This window comes from Onthophagus taurus, chromosome 6 (assembly GCF_036711975.1).
Source record: "Onthophagus taurus isolate NC chromosome 6, IU_Otau_3.0, whole genome shotgun sequence".
Taxonomy (NCBI): Eukaryota; Metazoa; Arthropoda; class Insecta; order Coleoptera; family Scarabaeidae; genus Onthophagus; species Onthophagus taurus.
Genome location: NC_091971.1, coordinates 16,761,791 through 16,783,409, shown reverse-complemented (window position 1 = coordinate 16,783,409; position 21,619 = coordinate 16,761,791). Strand labels below are relative to the sequence as shown.

General features: G+C 33.4%; 1 protein-coding gene across 4 annotated transcripts in view; it reads left to right on the top strand.

The window, feature by feature from the left end:
- LOC111414051 (G-protein coupled receptor 158 smog) overlaps positions 1-8,105 on the top strand; it is a 97,061-nt gene extending 88,956 nt beyond the window's left edge. For all 4 annotated transcript variants that reach the window (XM_071196942.1, XM_023045215.2, XM_023045214.2 and 1 more), the window contains one exon: positions 6,633-8,105. In XM_071196942.1, coding sequence (XP_071053043.1) covers positions 6,633-6,788 — 156 coding nt within the window. In that variant the 3' untranslated portion in view covers positions 6,789-8,105. The remainder of the gene's footprint in view (positions 1-6,632) is intronic.
- Positions 8,106-21,619: the final 13,514 nt, after the last annotated feature.

Genomic DNA, 21,619 nt, shown 5'->3' with positions numbered 1-21,619 from the left:
CAAGAGAAAAAGAAGAATGTAGAAGTAAGACTAATGAATAGTGCTGAAAGATTATGCTAAGAGATCAAATTATTCAAACACGAAGCGAGAAGCACAAGTTGTTTGGGCAATATATCGTTTTCAAGTTGAGTATCAACCATTAAAATGGTTACATTGAACTTTGTATAGATCGATTAGCTTGATAAACATTATGACTTAATGTTTTGATGTAGATATCTACTACACTGTAAGCAAATCGAATAACGTCACTATGCATTTAGAATGGTCATATTTAAAAGCAGGGATGATTGGACGAAAAAGAGGAGTCCTTGCTTGGTACACCGATGCTTCAAAGACAGTTGGATCCGGAGTAGATATGGGTATTAGTGGACCAAATAGGGACAAAAAGATGCATCTATAAACATTTTCACAGCCAGTCAGGCCGCCCTAAAGGCAATTTAAGCCTACAGGTGTAACTCCGCACTGATCAGAGAGTGTACCAGCAACCTGAAAGATCTAGCTATCGGCAATGATGTCGGAGAAGCTGCCCAAAGAGGCAACGGAAACGCACTTTATTGGACCCCACCTCCATTGTGTACTACAAAAAAGCCACCTAAAACAAGTAATCAACAGTTGGGAAACCTCAAAGATAGTCTTACGCTGGGAAGAACTTCCAGGTCACAGACAAGTGAAGAGTATGATAACTCCGTCACAAAAGAGGAATTTTTCTAAATTTGGTACAGCTAAAAGAGAAATATGCCTTAAAGTTTCGTGATTTTCCACACATTTGAGGTAGAAAAATAGGGGTAGCCATGCGTAACCATATCAACCAGATATTTTATTAAGACAATGATTAATTTTTGATATCTGAAACAGTTGGTTGCCATAGTTACGCATGCCTACTGCTATTTTTCTATCTCCAGTGAATCGAAAATAATGAAACTTTAAGATAATTTTTAAATGCTCCAACTGCCACTCATTATGGTATTGAACGTTAAGTACGATAGCCAGAAAATATTACTAACCACTTGCAAAGTAATAAAAACAATTGGGAATATACCGGTTTAGTCTAGTTGCTTGTTTTTAATCGAAGGTTTAGAATTTCCCTTACCTGCAACGTCTGACATTTATAGTACTAAATGCACAGAATAAGATGTAAGAAAATGAATACTTTGTGGAAAAGCAGAACACACTAGACGATAGAAAAAATATTCAAAAGATGTTAGAAAGATCCTAGATGAAAAGGAAAAAGTATTATATACAAGGAACAAGATGGCAGAATATAAAATCTTTATGATAAACATAATGGATGGAAGGCAGAATATGATATATGATGGAATGTAATATACAATACAAGGAAAAAGATTGAAATTGCAGTAAATAGATTATTGGTACTAGAAACAAGATGTCATAATGTAGAAACTTTATAGAAGGAGATGGTAGTTAGAAGAAAAAAGATGAGAGATGATGGCAAAATATGCTAAATAATAGAGCATAAACGATGTTAGGTACATAGATGCATTGCACTACTTACGAGCTTAATGGAAGATAAGCTATAAAATGTTACTGGAAATTGATTATAGATGGAAAATTTTTATGGAAAGAGATGGAAAACGAAAAAACCAAACGAGTAAATGAGAGTAGAATAGAAGCAATTGGAACTAGATGCAAAGAGAAAGACGCAATGTCATTCTTTGCAAAAAATAACAACTTTATGGAAAAAATTCCAGGTAGAAAAAGGAGATCCAAGATATCCAAAATATAATACAAACTGTATTGCTAAAAATCATATATAAAATTAAACAAATATAGAAAAGAAGCTAAATGATTCTAGATTGAAAGAAAAATATGCTAGAGAAAGTTACATAGAAAAACACACTACATGGAAGGAAAAACGTGCTAGATTCAAAGAACAAGATGTCAGAACATGCTAGATGGCGAAAGTTAAAAGACGTACGATGAATGGACACTATAACACTATAAATAGATCTTTATAGTGGAATTGTTTGAATTGAAATAATCTACTATAGAAGAAAAACTTTAATAACAGAAGTTTTGAGATTTGATGTATCACATCGGATCATATCCAATAACGTTGTTTAATATGTAAACAATATTATGCGATGTATAACATTTTATAGAAGTTCGTCAAACAAAAATAAAGATTTGAAATCGCAGTGGGCTATAGTGATAGACGGAAAATATTTTGCCATGAATAGAACAGCATAATGAAAAATTCATTTACTTTCCTTACTTGTCGGTCAAGTGTTATGATATTTAACGATCTTGAACACGATCGTCAAAACATGTAATTACACCCATAAAATACTTCAGAGTTCAAAGTTAAAGATTAAGTGGATTGACTCGCATGCAGATGGTTTCTATATCACTACAAAAATCATTAGTTTTGCAAATCTTTAAGTTTTAAACCTGCAGCAAGTACATATTTCTTTTTGTATGCACGATGTATCCACCTCAACAGCTTGTCATGGTATTCTGCCAACACAGACCTAAGTACCGCTGCTTAAAATGCGTAGATTTAAAAAAAATCATCGTTGAGACATCATCGGAACCAGAGGACTATAACGGGAAAGCGCGCTCTATGATATTTAAAGAAGATGCAGCCACATTGTATACCTGAAGATTGATAGAACAGGTCCCAAAAAGTACTCTCTCACTAACTTCAATAATAAAAATAATTTCAAACCAAAAACAAAAAGCTACAATGTAATTACATGACAGAAATTGAACAAGTAGTTGGTGTATAAAACATTGCAACAACTATACAACTACACGATGGTGAACTTATACACTATAAAAAATATTATATAAGGAAATTATACTACGAATCCCAGCATCATATTGGCTTTAATCATAACTGCATCAACGTGTTGACAAAAACAGTTGTTCATTCTCAAAAATAACACCTAGGTCACTAAAAGCTCTTTAAGACACAGGACTTAAACTAAACAAATAGTCTATAATAAACTAGCTTATCATAAAATTATCACAGGTCATATCTATAAATAACGCATAGATATAGCGTAATTAGTTAGACAACCTCAAACCTTAAAAAAAAGACGTACATAACTTTTGACCACTAGAGGGGTAACACCATGACGCAATAACATATTAAATATTAACCACAGAGGTTTCGCGAATGCTTTGTCAATGAAAATTAAGGCCGCACTAATAATTACTTTTCCAACCTCTAATAAATCGAAGCAGTTAACTGAAATTAACTCAGGCAACTAAACATCCGTTTTAGACCAATCTAAATCATGAATCGTTAAGGTAATCATTAATTTCGTTGTACAAAGCTTCAGAAAAATTATAAACAACATCAGAGGGCGGGTTAAGATTGCTCTTTCTATAAATGTTATTATCCCTATCAACTATGTATCCTTCATTTCCACCACCACCAGGTCAGCCACATACATCGATGGGTGTGTTTACTTTTCTGTCTCTAACACTACTGTCTTATTCTCCTCAGTCTTCCTTCTACGTGTCCAATATGCGATGAGAACACTATGCTTAGTAGTAGGAATAGTAGAAACAGTGACATTTCCTCATATTTCTATATTTTCCACAATTTCTTTTTTCTATCGTATCAAATGTAATTCTCATATCTACAAAAACAATGTATAATATTTCTCTTTTGTTGTCTGTCTTTTCCTCTTCTAAAACTTGATTGACACAATCATTGATAAATTAGGAATGATAGATTCATGATGATTTACTTCCATAAGTATCGCTTTTGCAGGTCAATTTGAAGTAAAAATGTACCAATTTTGTCTATACAGGGTGTTCCGGTGACTCGGGGCATAAAATTAATCTCATATACTAGAGCAAAAATGATGACGATTCGTGAAAAAAAATTATTATAAAAGTCGGAAATGCCGTAGCAGCTGCTAACCGTTATCGAAATTTCCGAACCGCAGAGCGCCCAATCGAAAAACATTTTTAAGGATTGAAACCCGTTTAAGGGAAAATGGGACGTTTAAGCCGAAATTTACTAACAACGGTAACGTAAGATCAGTCCGAACATCCGAACTAGAAGAAGATATGCTAGACTACGTAGAAGAAAATACTACAGCTAATACTTTGGATATGGCGAGGCACTTTTTAACTTCAAAAACAACTGTCTGGAGTGTTCTTCACGAGCAACAGCTTTATCCATTTCATTGTTACAAAGTTCAGGAAGTTCGACTGGCTGATTGTGATTACCCACTGCGACTGCAATATTGCCAAATAATGCAGTACAAAATCCAAATTGATGATCAGTTTTAAGAAAAAGTGCGTTTTACAGATGAATCCACTTTTTCTAAAGATGGAATCATCAATTTGAGAAATTTACATAGTTGGGCAGACGAAAATCCAAGATTTAAGAAAACTTGAAATCACAATGGAGATTGGGCTGGTATTGTGGACATCAAGGCTGGATGGACATACATAGAGGCGACATTTAGAGGAATTAGATGATTTTTTAGATGACGTTCCTTTAAATACAAGGGAAGCAATGTGGTATATGCATGATGGTGCTCCTGCGCATAGCACACAGGCTGTCCAAGAATTTCTGAAGGAACGTTTTCCGGGACGGTGGATTGGACGAGGAGTAGGTGCACCGATAAGTTGGCTCCCCCGATCGCCGGATCTTACATCTGTACATTTTATGGGGACGCGTTAAATCGCTAGTTTACTGCGTTGAAATAACTTCAGTTGATCAACTGAGGTTGCGAATTTTTGATTCATTTGATCAACTTCGAACTGTGATGAATGTTCTCCGCAGAGTGCGCTTTAATTTAAAACGGCGATAACAGGCGTGCATTGATGCCGGCGGGAGTGTTTTTGAACATCTGCTTTAGTATTTTTTTGTTCTTTTTTATTTATTACTATTTGTTTATAATTTTATTGCTCTTGTTAATATTTTTGTTCGATTTTTTGTTATGTTCTTGTTTGTTGTTACCGTGAAAATTAAATTTATGGTTTTGAAAATTACATTCTTTTATTCAACTAAAATAAATTAACACTGGATGTAACTCAGTCTGCACTTAGAAATTTATGCAAATAATAGTTATTAGCTCAGTTCGTTTTTCAATTGTCATCGCCAACTCAGATCTTGCGGAATATGTTTCCTTTTTTTGTTTGTTACGACTGAAATCAAAGCTTAACATTTTCGCGTATAACTCGAAAACGGTCAATGTTATCAAAATTTTCAAAGAGTGATAAAAGTTTCTAAAATAAATTTTCTATTAAAAAGTACAAAAATAAATGTAGGGTTACGAGCGAACAAAAAAGTTCTCAACAAACAAATTTTAGGGACAGCCTGTATAACATGATTGTCGCCGCCCGATCAAAGTCAAAATTGGTTCAATGATTTTGCTTGATATTTGTTTACCCTGTACCAAATTTCAACGCTCTACCATAAATGGTTTTGAAAATATTTAGAAAAATGTGTTAAAAATTCTGAACTTTGATGGCCCATATCTTGGCCATTTGAAGACTTTTATAATAATTTTTTTTCACGAATCGTCATCATTTTTGCTCTACTATATGTTAATTTTATGCCCCGATTCACCGGAACACCCTGTATAGATCCGATTATTGCCATATTTTCACACCAAGTTTTTAATGGTGAAATTTTCGAATTCAACATGATAAATTTCAGAAATTTCGTAGTTTCTCCACGATAAGTAATCAAACATTGTTAATAATTAGTTAAAACGAATTGTACCATGAAGTTTAATCTTCGGTTATACTCCTCATTTTGGTGGCCTTTGGGTGGTTGGAATAAAGTCTGCTAAATACCATTCGAAACGAATCTTGCATAAACGTCGTTTTACATTGAAAGAATTTATGACGATTATAGCCCAAATCGAGGATTTCTCATTTCTCCACCATCAGTCCATAGAGATTTCATTTCGTCGACTTGATTTGATTTAATACTGCGATATTCTCCTGATATAAACCAATTAATTGCAAAATCTTGTATGCAGAGTCTTTCGCTTTTACAACAAAAAAGTAAAATTATCAGATCTTTAAGTAAACTTATTCCTGTACCGGTAAGTACTGTTTGATCTGATTTATCTGAAGCATAATAAAAAATGTTAATCACTCCAAATTTTACATTAAAGAAAAGTATATAGTAATCTTTGAGCTTTCTTTATGCGCTAGTGAAATTGATAAAAATTTTAGGGTTTGTTTGATGTTGGAAAATAAATTACAGAGCACGTCATCCCACAAGCAAAACATTTCACAGTTCAGCTTAACGCCTTCGATATAAAGCAGAAACGGTGCCAGGACAATAAACTCCTTTTATGCACGAAGCATACGTTGAGAACCCGTTGGGTTTAACCGTTGGCGTAACGCATTCTTACAAAAAAAAAATTATCTTCGAATTCTACTGAATTTTGAGGGGCTTTATCCTCGCGGTTTCCTTATAAGGTCTCTTTTAATTTCCACTTTATAACTCGTTCCATTCGATACACAATTTAATCGAGTTTAATTGGTTAGTAATTTTCTCATAGAATTAGAAAGGATTCATCGAAAAATAACATTCTTAACAAATTAATAATTATTATAGTATTATTTGCTGCTATTATAATGCGTTTTTTGATACATTGTTTGGGTAAAAATATTTTTTGTTTTTATAGAATCTTTATGGAAAACACCGTTCGAAACACGTTGAGCAAGAATTAACCGAGGCGGAACCTTCAAGAACTCCGGAAGATTCTGTGTGCAGCACTGAAGGTCCAAGCGGGATTTACAATGATTTACCGTCTACACACACGGTAGATCATCGACAATGACAAATGAGGTGGTAAAACAAGCGTACCCGTACTTAACGTGGTTTGTTCTTCAGCATAGAGGGAAAACCCCTCCGGGTTCATTTTTAGTTTAACTATGTATATCTCTCTCTTTCTTTCGCGTGCGCTCGCCGGGACGTGACAATGTATTATACACTTCTGAGGAGCCAGCAATTTCCTGACGTGATAAAGTCAACTTGTTCTTGGCGTAACATTGTAATTTCCCTTTGCGTTCTCGTCTGATGCCACTCTCGTAAGAGCCGAGGATCGTAACAAACAAAAAAGCAGTGTTTGAAAGAGAGACGAGAAGTTCATGGCGAGGATTCATTATATCTCTAACTAAGCACCATCAGGTTAAAAAATAAAACGAGAGCTCATTGCAAAGTTTTTAGTTTTTAAAATGGTACTTAATATGATACTTACCTAACTGATATGAGGAATTGGAAATAAATTGGTTTCTTGTGCCAAATACATATCAACCTTTAGAATCCTTTAGAAAAAGAAAATAATAATACTCTCACCACTTAACACGCACAATTACTGTTAAACGTAGATTGTAAGATGGTTAGAGATATATTGAAGCGGTAGTCTTAGTTGTAAATAGTCTTAGATAATTAAAAACAAATAAAAATCCAACACCAACCCAAAAAGTTGAAAGTTAAAAATTGACAAAACAATCCCCGAAAAAAAAAATACGTCCAAAACGTTTGTTAATGTTAGATTTTGGAAATCAAATCGTGAGCAAAATGTAAATAAGCCAAAAAGTTATTATTATCGATAGCGTAGACTGTTACCTTTAAAAAATAATAAATATTTTATACAATGTAAAATAGTGTATGATACAGCTTGACCTTTACACCAATTATTATTTTTTTTTATTTATTTTAATTTATTTTAACGTAGTTCGTGGGACCAAAGAATTTTTAGTCCATCGACTTCTAGAATAATATCAGCTTAACAATGCCAATTTTGAAAGATACATCCAAAACTTTAAAGTTTCCGGAATTAAGTATTATAACTTTTTTAATATATTCTTTATTAATTGGCATTGTTACATTGACTACACTCTAGTTACATTTAGTATCTTTCCGATGACGATCTGTGCTTTGTAGTAAAAAGCAAATTATTAAAAGAAATATCTAGATAATAACCTTAAGGTTAAATAAAACAGTGTACTTGTAGTGACCCAGTTTACCAAAACAATCGATCTTTAACCGAAGATGTACAGATTGTTTATGTACATAACTTAGGCTCTTAGACTGTTTCATTTCTCTATGACTGTATATTTGTTTTTAAATAAACTGATTGTTTAAATTAAAATTATTATTCTAAACACCTCTTCATCTAAACTAGTGGTTTAAAAAATGGCCGGATATCGGATAGTTACCAAATATCAGGCTTTGGCCGGATATTAAAAACCTATTACTTAGTACTCCACCATTCACAAGAATTAGTACCTCTTTTAGGTGTTGGACGCTGCAGATAATAATCAAGATCAACCCCAATAGGACCTTTTTCATTGAATACAACTTTATTTATATCAGGTTTGTCATTAGCAACCTCATTGTAAGAATCCCAATACGATATATAAAATCTCTTGTTGCAGTTTCGTCAAATTTTCTTCTCTTCGCTTGTAATTCATCATCACATTCATTACTAACAGAACTGCCTCTTTTTAATGCAAAAAGTCGTTTTGAAAAATCACTTTCTGTCCTTGAGAAATAAATTTTTGAAATGATCGAGAATTCTTTCGAATTTTGCAATTTTCGCCGATTAAGTTTTAAAAATTCGTATAAAATCGATTTCTTGGAATATGAGTATGAAAATTTCCCAAAGTGTTAATAAGAGTGTTCTCTTTCCAATGAACTAACCCGTTTTGAAAAATAGCTTTAAGTTTTTGAGAAAACAATGTTTGAAGTTTTGATAAAATTTTCGATGTTGCAATTTTCATCGATAACTTTCAAAATTCGCTATAAAATTAATTTCTTGAAGGATCCTTGCGGAAATATCACCAATTATTAATTAAAGTATCCTCTTTTTAATGCAATAAGCCGTTTTGAAAAATCACTTTCAGTTCTTGAGAAACAAATTTTTGAAATAATCGACAATTTTTTCGAATTTTGCAATTTTCGCCGATTAAGTTTTAAAAATTCGTATAAAATCGATTTCTTGGAATATGAGTATGAAAGTTTCAAAAAATGTTAATAAAAGTGCCCTCTTTCCAATGAACCAACACGTTTTGAAAAATAGGTTTTAGTTTTTGAGAAAACAATATTTGAAGTTTTGATAAAATTTTCGATGTTGCAATTCTAATCGATAATTTTCAAATTTCGCTTAAAAATTTATTTCTTGAAGGATCCTTGTGGAAATATCACCAATTATTAATTAAAGTATCCTCTTTTGAATGCAACAAGCCGTTTTGAAAAATCACTTTCAGTTCTTGAGAAATAAATTTTTGAAATGAACTACAATTTTTTCGAATTTTGTAATTTTCGCCGATTAAGTTTTAAAAATTCGTATAAAATCGATTTCTTGGAATATGAGTATGAAAATTTCCTAAAATGTTAATAAAAGTGTCCTCTTTCCAATGAACCAACACGTTTTGCAAAATAACTTAAAATTTTTAAAAAAACAATATTTGAAGCTTTGATAAAATTTTTGATGTTACAATTTTCATCGATAACTTGCAAAATTCGCTATAAATTTTATTTCTTGAAGGATCCTTGTGGAAATATCACCAATTATTAGTTAAAGTATACTCTTTTGAATGCAACAAGCCGTTTTGAAAAATCACTTTCAGTTCTTGAGAAATAAATTTTTGAAATGAACTACAATTTTTTCGAATTTTGTAATTTTCGCCGATTAAGATTTAAAAATTCGTATAAAATCGATTTCTTGGAATATGAGTATGAAAATTTCCCAAAATGTTAATATAAGGGTCCTCTTTCCAATGAACCAACACGTTTTGAAAAATAACTTTTTGTTTTTGAGAAAACAGTATTTGAAGTTTTGATAAAATTTTCGATGTTGCAATTTTCATCGATAACTTTCAAAATTCGGTATAAAATTTATTTCTTGAAGGATCCTTGTGGAAATATTACCAATTATTAATTAAAGTATCCTCTTTTGAAAGCAACAAGCCGTTTTGAAAAATCACTTTCAGTTCTTGAGAAATAAATTTTTGAAATGATCGAGAATTTTTTCGAATTTTGCTATTTTCGCTGATTAAGTTTTAAAAATTCGTATAAAATCGATTTCTTGGAATATGAGTATGAAAATTTCCTAAAATGTTAATAAAAGTGTCCTCTTTCCGATGAACCAACACGTTTTGAAAAATAACTTTTAGTTTTTGAGAAAACAATATTTGAAGTTTTGAAACTTTCAAAATTAGCTATAAAATTAATTTCTTGAAGGATCCTTGTGGAAATATCACCAATTATTAGTTATAGTATCCTCTTTTTAGAGTTAATTCGTTAGTTAAATCAGCATCAAAAAAGTTCATTTTGTATCTTGGATCCAAATAAGTTGACATATCTTATCAGCTTTCTTATTAATTTCATTTTTATTCAAATATCGCAATAATGTGGCAATGTAGGGTATCACTTCAGAAATGCTCCAGAAATTATAACCATAATGCCCAGATAGATATGCCGAATATCCGGCTTCTCGCAAAATCACTAATCTAAACACTTTTTTGATAAACGTAAACTGTCAACGAAAGTAAACACATACTACAAATTGTGACAAATTATGTCCAGAAATGGTACCAGCTCCAATACAATGGCCTATAAAGTACTTGAGCACACCTGTTCTTTGTGGCCGTTTTTACCATCGCGCAGTATTCGCTTTCGTTTCGGTGCTGGGAATGCTCGGAAGCTGCCATTCTGGACCATAATGAGAGGTGAACGCTCGGTACATCAGAAATACCACGCGATTGTCTCTATTGAGTGACAACCGCGAACCTCTTTCCATTTCAATTTCAGAGACGGGGACATTAAAATGCTCGGAGACGTTCCGTCAAAACCGTTAAACCACAACGCATGCGGTTGCTTGTTCGTGCTCTGTGCGTTTATGCTTAATGTGACCAGAACCGGAATGAGTGGTACAGTCTGAAATAAATTATTAATGTTAAAAGGAAATTGATTTCAAAACCCATACATTTTTAAGGTGCTGTATTGATAAACCTTAATGTTATTGTTGGCAAAATAAAATTTAAAAAGAAATGTTTTTCGTGGTTAATCCGGTACTGATTTTAATTCTAAGTCATTGAAAGTACATTTGGAGTTCTTATAACTGTAGTAGTACCTGTACTTTTACGTGTGCATCTGCATAAAACGACTGTAGTTCGACAACTGGTTGAAAACCGTTCGTGAATCGCGGTTATTACGTCAAACATCTGCTTAATCGTTCTTAAACTAACCGAGATGACAGTAATTCGATTCAATTTGCCCATTAGGTCGGTCTCTGGAGTCACTCGCTGTATTTATAATTGTAGATAATGAACCACGAGACTCTATCTGCAAAGATATTCATGCATTGAAACGATTCATTCAGTCTTTTTTTAATCTACTTAATTTATAGTATTGACCATACTAGATATCCTATACCGTTTTGATTAAATTCAATTACGCATCATAGTCATTTACCATAAATACCTTAATTTCTTTTAAAAACGGTCAATATGAAATCAACAATTTAGTATTTATACGGGTAACAGGAAAAGCTGAATAACCACTTAGCGCCTCTAGGTTACCGCGTGATTACCATGAGCAGGCAACAAAGTGAAGATTCTTTCATCGCTGGATCACGGAGACCGTTGTAAATCTTGCTTCACACCTCGTTCAAAGCGGAACAATATTTTCCCATGGCGAGATAACTCGTAATGTAGGCCTTAATTCGAGTTGTAACGGCGTTTTCCATTGCAATCGTGGCTTTTTAATAATTAATGGAGCCGTGTCGACCTATAAAGGTCGTAATATTCCATCAAATCAATCCTCTTTAAAAATCAATAAAGGGAACAGTGTGATGTAATAGTTTTAATCTTCTCGTTTTATTAGCCTTCAAATATAATTTATATTAATATGAGTATATCATGCAAAAGGAACATGGCAAAAGTTGAAATGTGCTAAATAAGTAATAGAGCTTTGGTGAAAGGACAGAGAATGTCGTAGTAAAATAGCATGATCCATGAACAGTTAGGGCCGCAATTAAATCTCCATACGATGCGTATTTTTCGGTCTCGTTTGCTGTCATCCATTTGCATTCCTTCGTCGGCCGTTCCACGCAACTGTACTTTCATTGTTCTCTCCTCCAAACGACGACGCGGTTTTAATTGCGGCACACGCTGAGAAACGACCGTATACTTGGACGGATTATTGTGGCAAAATGTAATATAACTGTGACTAAATCGGCACGACTCTCGTTATTCTTCGGTATCGAACCGTTCTATATGACCTCAATAACTAGGTTAGAAAACAAAATTTCGAATTTGGCAAAGAAAATTTTCATAAATCCAAAAGTGGTCATCACGTCTTTGAAATTAACCTGAAAATATCGTTCTAAGTCGTGTTCTAGCTCTTACAAATTTCTCGGTCAGTGTATTATACTTGGAACGTCTGGTTCTTTAGAAAAATTCTCTGGCGTCGCGTCCATCCATCGAGCCATTAGCGACAAAACCAGTTTCCCATCCAAGAACGCTAAGTAGTTTAACGACGAGCCATCAGGAATTGGCCAACTTCGATCGTTACCTGCCCGTCCAATGTTTATGACGCCAAATTTATGTTATTATGCTCGATCCGATCCACACTTATCTAGTTTTTCTTTCGTTTATTTCCACCTTGGGAACGTTAATTTTTACTGGTACCACTTTACACCTCAATTCATTCGCGATCCGTTTCGAGATAAACAATTTTTTCATCACCTACAAGGACGGTTAAGTTAATGAAAACGCGCCAATTACTCTAATTAAACAGGAAAGACGTTCTAAAATGGGTTATATTATGGGAAATTGAAACGATGTTCCGTCACACACCATTACATTCTTAATACCTTTATACAAAACAAAAAACGTAATTAATTGCTACGTACCACTTACATATTAATTGACGTGTTCATGTGCAAACCCGGATATATTCATTTTTCACGCAAAATTCTGTTTTGGTAATTTTGGAATGTAGGTTACGAGATCTACCGATACTGCCAAAACGAGATCAAAGCCATTAAAATTGTTGCGTAATAATATTTGGAATTTGAATGAAAGCCAGTTGTACTCAATTACAGTTTTATCTGCTTTTTTCGTGATTTTTAGTTAAACATAAAATTTTTATTAATATAGGAAACTTTTGATGTGGCAATCATATCAAGGTTGTTTCGTTTAATGCACCTTACCTACCCCATATATACTTTCTTGAGGATTTAAATTTTGCAAACATGTATTTTATACAGGATGTTCATTTCAAAACTTTCCACCTCAATTTCTGTAAATCCGGAAGTTTAAAAAGAAAATCGCTAAAATAGGTAAAGAATAAAATCAAGGGGGACAACTTTTTATGCAAAAATTGACTCACTCACTTCAACCCCCCGCCGCCAGAAACCAACCCCTTAAAAATCTTAAATGGAAAGGGGTGTCAAGTGATACCTCATTTTAAAGGTCTTTTAAGGTACTACATGTTAGTATTTATTTTTTTTAAATTGATCGATTCGTTTTCGAAATTTCCCGCTTTAATTAATATTAAAAACTTTAATCACCTTCTTAAAAGCAAGAATAAGTAATCTTTTATTATTAATTTATAAAATGAAATTACCATGTTCATTTTTACAACGACCATTAAACCTTTATTATTTCGGAGCAATCGGAAATATTTAAGAAAACTAAACACGTATAATTATGAATTAAACTAAATTTTATTGAAAGTATTTTACATTAAACCTGTATGAAAATTACTCTTGACTTGAATGGCCAAAAAAAGGAAAAAAAGAGACGAAATTTTTCTCTTTCTATAAACGAGTTATAGGCAGGCTCACAGTGCGAGAAAAGAATAAAATAAAAGTGCAATTCTAAACATAAGTTGATTTGGTTATTACTTAAACAACTTTGTGTTATCCACTTAACAAAGTTATTTAAATAAAACAGCAATAATGGTTTACAGTTTGCAGGAAAGGATTGAAATTGTATTAATGTATGGATCCCAAAATGAATGTGCTCGACGAACTGCCGCAGTTTTTAATGAAAGGCATCCAGATCATGAAGAAATTCACTCAGACTGGGTCCGTTGCCAACATAAAACATAATGAGTCAAAAGTTTTGAATGAAACCGCTCAACTGAAAGTGTTGGGTCATTTCGGTATCAACCCCAATACTTCATTGCGTCAGGTATCTCGTGCAACTGGTATATCCTTGGGTTCTGTTCATAAAGTTGTAAAACTTCACAAATTCCATAACTGAAGACGATTTTGACAGGAGAATACAGTTTTGTGAAGAAGTGACCACTATTATTAATAATAACAACGTTTTTGTGAAAAATATCTGCTTTAGTGATGAATGCACTTTTTCTTTAAATGGATTTGTAAATAAACATAACTGCAGATATTGGAGTAATGAAAACCCTCATCCGACTGTAGAAGGGCATACACAATATCCTGAAAAAGTTAATGTATGGGCCGGCATTTTGGGAGACCAAGTGATTGGTCCAGTGTTTATCGATGGAAATTTAAACGGCGAAGTGTACTTGGATATGTTAGAAAATACTATCAATCCACTAATTACGGAAGCTCTCGAGAATCAGTTGGATAGAGAAGAAAATGCCTTACTTGATGAGAATGAATTACATTTTCAACAAGACGGAGCTCCTCCTCACTATGTTCTCTCAGTACGACAGTGGTTAGATAACATGTTTCCAAACAGATGGATAGGACGAAGAGGTCCCATAGAATGGCCAGCCAGATCACCAGATTTGACGCCATTAGACTTTTTTTATGGGGTCATTTAAAGTCTGTTGTATTTACCCCTCAACCTCAAAATTTAGAAGAACTTCGTCAGAGAATTACTGCAGCTTGGCGTGGAAATCAAAGGGAAGTTTTTGAAAATGTGCGCCATAGTTTTGAACAACGGTTGTACCATTGTTTAGCTAATAACGGACAACACTTTGAACAATTATTAAGTTGATTTTCTCTGCAAAAAGTTTTTGTACATAATAGAACGTTTCAAGCAGTTAAAAGTTGTTTAAGTAATAACCAAATAAACCTAAAAGAAAAGAAAAATGAAACAGAAATCGTTTTTTCTAAATATCTCTGACAGACGCCAGGCAAGCTAGCCAACGTAGGTATATCATTGTCAAAATAACCTAAATATCAAAGATTTCGGATTGCTCCGAAATAATAAAGGTTTAATGGTCGTTGTAAAAACGAACATGGTAATTTAACTTTATAAATTAATAATAAAAGATTACTTATTCTTGCTTTTAAAAAGGTGATTAAAGTTTTTAATATTAATTAAAGCGGAAAATACAAAACAAAGATTTTCGCAAAAATTTCGAAAACGAATCGATCAATTTAAAAGAAAATAAATACTAACATGTAGTACCTTAAAAGACCTTTAAAATGAGGTATCACTTGACACCCCTTTCCATTTAAGATTTTTAAGGGGTTGGTTTCTGGCGGCGGGGGGTTGAAGTGAGTGAGTCAATTTTTGCATAAAAAGTTGTCCCCCTTGGTTTTATTCTTTACCTATTTCAGCGATTTTCTTTTTAAACTTCCGGATATACAGAAATTGAGGTGGAAAGTTTTGAAATGAACACCCTGTATATGACAAGGTGATTGTATCAATCTAGCAACTTACAGACCAAATTGCCATTTGAGTAGACAAACATTTATATAATATTGAGCCATAACTCAGGGTTGACTAGTAATAAGAAAGCTCTCAGGCTTACTGACCGGCCATGTGCCCTAATCATCACCATCTCTTTCACATTAGACAAGCTAAGGATCAAACCTGTCCACTTTGTAACGACGAGTCTGAGACATGAACATATACTGTGCGAATGCGTCGCCACAGGCCACCTAAGACACAAAATATTCATTAAAGTATGGCTGACACCTACCAACATAAAGGAATAAGACTGCTGTGAGAGAAGAACTGTGGACTGCTAAGACTTTTAGGCTACGGCTACATTGGATAACATTGATTGCAAACGTAGTAGTGGGTGTAGTAAGTTCAGTTCGAACTACTGAACTTAACATAAATTTTTATTATTCGATTTTTTTTATTAAGAAGTGAGAATAAGGAATTTGGGAGGTCACATGAAGAGCTAAAAGAATATGACAAAAATTTTTTTGACAGAGGGTTAGCGAATATAGCTTCAGCTTCCACTACCTCATTTACACTTTAATGTAACTGATTTTGGTCACTCATTCAGTCATTAAGGGCTGGCGAACAACTGTTTCGAATCTTATTCGATACATAATCCTCAGATAACAATGTCTAGAATATTACCGCTTGTTTTTCGTGTAACTGGTCTTTAATGAACAGCATCTTGGAGAACATCTTTTATTTTGTGTTTTTGCAAAATTTCTTTTCAAAAAGTATCATGAAGTCAAATCAAAGTTATATCAAATGAACGATATAGTATAAAAATGTAGTATAAATTTAGTTATGGGCTTCAACATAGCAACATCTTCAAACATATACAAGTAATTACAAGAATTGAGCTGATTTTGCATATTAGACACGAATGATTTACAATTAGTTTCTAGTGATAAGGTCGCAACAACAACTGGAGTATTGAAAAAACATTTCGCATACGAAATGGTAGTTTTGTTTAAATTATCGGTGATTTCTTCAAATATTTATCTAGAAGATCAAAATGTATGACTGCTCGTTGTGAACCTTTAGCCTTTCCTCGCTGACATAATTTTTATTATTCATTGGGAATTCCAAGTATACGAAACAGCTAACGTCTCTATCTTGTCATCCATAGTCTATGCCACCATATACTTGGCCTTTGTAAATTTTATCTTTAGTCAATTTTCTCAGTCTCGCAACTTTGTAAAGCCACCCTTCACATCGTTTCCTGTTCTCCCTACTATATGTATCTATGTCATGTTCAGAGTCCTGCATCTCGTACTACCTTTTCCAGGGAAATATTAAAAAGCAAACATGACATAGATAGCCCATCTTCCTGTCGTAGACGTTCGTGGCTTTCAAATGTTCTTGATAGATCTGATGGTGTGCTTACTTTATAGAAAATCTCCCTGAGAGTATCATTGCTACCAGCTGAGGAGGTATATTGTACTGCGACATGTTGTTTTAATAAATTTTATTGCAGAAAGATCTATTTTCTCTACACCCCATAAAAATTGACAAAGATGTACTGATCCAAAATTACATAAAGCATCAAAGGTTCTACATCAACATATGTATGCATGTCAATGCCATCGTGACCAGAGTACTTTCTGTACTTAATGCTTTAAACTTACAACAAAAAATAATTGTTTTATTGCATTTAGATGGTTTTGAGTTAACCATGGACAGGATATGAAACTCGTTGAAACGCCAAGAAGAAGGAATGTCTATTTATTCAATCCTCACGTAAAAGCTTTTCCGTCAATCACGAAATTCGTTGCAGTAAAGAAGGTATTTTCTCCACTATTGTACGAATATAAGATCCATTAACATTTATTACACTCTGTATATAAGCTGCTAAACAATCATGACGTGGAGGGAAAGAGAATATGTCCAGCTGAGTTTTGAAAATTCTTCAGATTTTCTTAGATTCATTCTTAGTTTGAATGAATGTTATATTCGCAATGAGTTGAGTTTGAATAAACCACTATGGTGTCATTATTTCATCTTGAATAAGGCTATACCGACGAGTTATACTCTGCCAGGATAGTAAATTTATCACGATTAGAGATTCGAGGATCATACTGGTGAAATTGGCAAAAAGTTTGCACGAAATATTTTCCTGCTTTATAGATATCGAATAAGTTCGACATTTTTGTAAGCTATTAAGTGTATCTGTCAACCAAGGAGAAATCCATAACTGCTAATAAACGAAATGTATGAAAATAAGGCGAAATACGTGTCTTCAATACAAAAAAGTTTACTTATAGATCAAAACGGAATATCTTATATTAACACATCTGTCTTGTTTTTTAATTATTCATAGCCTATACTGGGAAGTTGAGCACCAACTTTCATATCATTATATAGGAGGTCTTCCGGGAGATTTGGTTATTCTTGGGAGTTCATATGGTAGTCTTAAGCAGTGTTCAGCAACACTACTTCCATAACTTCAATATGATCTCTCCATTTCTGTCTTCTTTTGCGACCATTGCGGCCTTTGTGTCCATCTCACAGTGTTCTATCCTGTTAATGACCTTAGCGCTTGGTCTGTTCACCCAAATAAAGAAAATCATTATTAATCAATGATGATTTAAATGGCTGGATTGATGATATCAAAGAACGTCATCATCGTTATGCATTGCACTAAACCGACGCCGACGTATTAATTTTTTCTTTAATTTATTGTACTTGCCAACAGATAGAGGGTTAGATAGTATATCCAGCAGTTCTGCTCATCACGTAGTTGCACTAGTTCGTGAGAGTAACGAACCACAGATGTAAAACCGTAATTTGCAGCACTTGCTAATTCACTATTGTCGATAGAAGTTGCCTAGTGCTATCGGTAGGAAGTATAATAGTGACGGTGAACTTGCTATCATACTCAACAAGTACCCCAAAAATGTGTTTTTGGGTAAAAAACTCATGGTACTTAACACATTAGACAATAAGACTACAAAAACTGTTGACCTCTATCTATTCTTCCAGTGATGTCAAAGATTTTTGAGAAGGGTGCCCCATGAGTCAACATTGGAACCTTGTTGAATTCCCAACTGTATCGATAATCAGAGGCAATAAGCTGAAACTAGATAAGGGATCAAAAGAAGTAGTCACACAAACGCATGATGATGTGCATTTGACTTTGTTATGCAAACTTTCATATGCCAAATGTTTTTTCAATACTCCAGTTGTTGTTGCGACCTTATCACTAGAAATTAACTGTAAATTATTCGTGTCTAATATGCAAAATGAGCTTAATTCTTGTAATTACTTGTATATATTTGAAGATGTTGCTATGTTGAAGCCCATAACTAAATTTATACTACATTTTTATACTATATCTTTCATTTGGTATAACTTTGATTTGACTTCGTGATACTTTTTGAAAAGAAATTTTGCAAAAACACAAAATAAAAGATGTTCTCCAAGATGCTCTTCATTAAAGACCCGTTCATTACACGAAAAACAACTGGTAATATTCTAGACATTGTTATCTGCAGATTATGTATCGAATAAGATTTGAAACAGTTGTTCGCCAGCCCTTAATGACAGTGACCAAAATCAGTTACATCAAACTGTAAATGAGGTAGTGGAAGCTGACGCTACATTAGCTAACCCTCAGTCAAAAAAATTTTTGTCATATTCTCTTAGCTCTTCATGTGACTTCCCAAATTCCTTATTCTCACTTCTTAATAAAAAAAAATCAAATAATAAAAATTTATGTTAAGTTCAGTAGTTCGAACTGAACTTACTACACCCACTACTACGTTTGCAATCAATGTTATCCAATATAGCAGTAGCCTAAAAGTCTTAGCAGTCCACAGTTCTTCTCTCACAGCAGTCTTATTCCTTTATGTTGGTAGGTGTCAGCCATACTTCAACGAATATTTTGTGTCTTAGGTTTTGTGTCTTAACAGGTAAAGGGTTAGATAGTATATCCAGCAGTTTTGCTCATCACGTAGTTGCACTAGTTCGTGAGAGTTACGAACCACAGATGTAAAACCGTAATTTGCAGCACTTGCTAAGTCACTATTGTCGATAGAAGTTGCCTCGTGCTATCGGTAGGAAGCATAATAGTGGCGGTGAACTTGCTATCATACTCAACAAGTACCCCAAAAATGTGTTTTGGGGTAAAAAAAAACTCATGGTACTCAACACAATAGACAATAAGACTACAAAAACTGTTGACCTCTATCTATTCTTCCAGTGATGTCAAAGATTTTTGAGAAGGGTGCCCCATGAGTCAACATTGGAACCTTGTTGAATTCCCAACTGTATCGATAATCAGAGGCAATAAGCTGAAACTAGATAAGGGATCAAAAGAAGTAGTCACACAAACGCACATGTGGTTATCTAGCTCAAACTAAACCTGAACAAAACTGAGCAAATCTTTTTTGGAACTGCTCAATCGAAAGAATCCGATTATGCTAAATTGTAAGGGTTTATGTAGATAAATGAAAAACATAAGATTCAAACCATTTAAGAGCTTTATTGTCGCAGCAAGTTTAGACCGCTATTGAAAATTAATTTATATGTCATTTTACAGATACAGTACAGTTAGCTTATAATCGGAACCAAGACGGAGTTTATAACCGAATTTATAGAGTCGTATAGTCAATTGTTGTGCTTGTAGAAAGTGAAACAAAAAAGTTAAGATTATAGAAAGAAAAAATAAAAAGTAACATAGATTTTTAATGGTTCTGGTGCTTGCACGAACAGGTGGTTCTGATCGTACTCTTCGTCTACTTTCTCAACTCCTGATTACTCAATGCATAGTCATTCTTGATTCTTTTATGTATATTCAGTGGACAGTACATTCATCTTATGCTAAGATTTCCTTCTGTTCATAACCATAGTACACATTACTGTTTTTTTGCAAAAATCGTAATGTTTATTAATGAATTTCGTCTTCTGTATTAGATTCATTTATTATATCCATAGTCTTCGAAAACTATCGTTTTGCCTTCTTTATGGTTACCATATTCACATTGTCCTAATCCAATTTGAATACGAAATTCAAATCTTTAAATTTAATAGGTTATTGAAGGCTTTCATGATCTTTCATGTTATGTGGTTGGAAATATAAGTTTAAACATTTTCCAAAATGGCGAAATGGTTTTTAGAATAAAATCATAAACATTCCGGCCACAAAGTATTATTATTACATTCTCGTTTGAAGACATAATTCAACGAGCTAAACAATAATTTATATAATTATTATATGTAATTACATATTATATAATAGCTTCTTGGTAGTACCGGTACCTGCATGAATAGGCGTTTCTGGTTTTGTTTTCCTTCAACTTAACTCTTTCATCCAATAATTCTGTGCGTGGGCATATTCCTTTCTAACCGCAATCATGGTGGCATTGCTGTTGTTTGCTGAAATCGCAAAATTGATCTCTCAGATTCCGTTGGTAATTCTGACTCATCTAGAACTCTCGTTCTTCGTTTTCTATAATTATTCTATCCACATTGCCCCTATATTATCTGGATATGGATTCCGACTTTATAAAGTATAACCATAGTAATTTTTCACTTCAAGTGAAAGAACCTTCTATTTTCTTAGGTTCTCAGGCTTACAATTAGTCGATGTTGTGCTTCGAAATCCTCGATTTCTTCTTATTGTTGGATATATATCAAAATCTTTCAAAGCCTGTGTTAGAGAAATAAAATCAGTAACATTTCGAGTCATAATAATTTTTTATTATGTTACTCTGCGAAGAACTGAAATTATGTTCGTCTTTAAAATATGCAGCTTTTCTCCGCCTAATGGCACGATTAACATAATTACGTAGGTCTCCATAATAATTTCTATAAAGACCGTTGTATACGTTTCTTTGTAATCCATTGTGTGAAGAATTTTCTCTCCCGGTAAATGTTTAAAACCTACATTTGTTAGAAAATTTATCTGCTGGTTTATGTTCGATCAAAGTTTAAGTAAGAAATAAATAAATCAACCAATTGTTACATATTTAAAACCTGAAATGTGGTG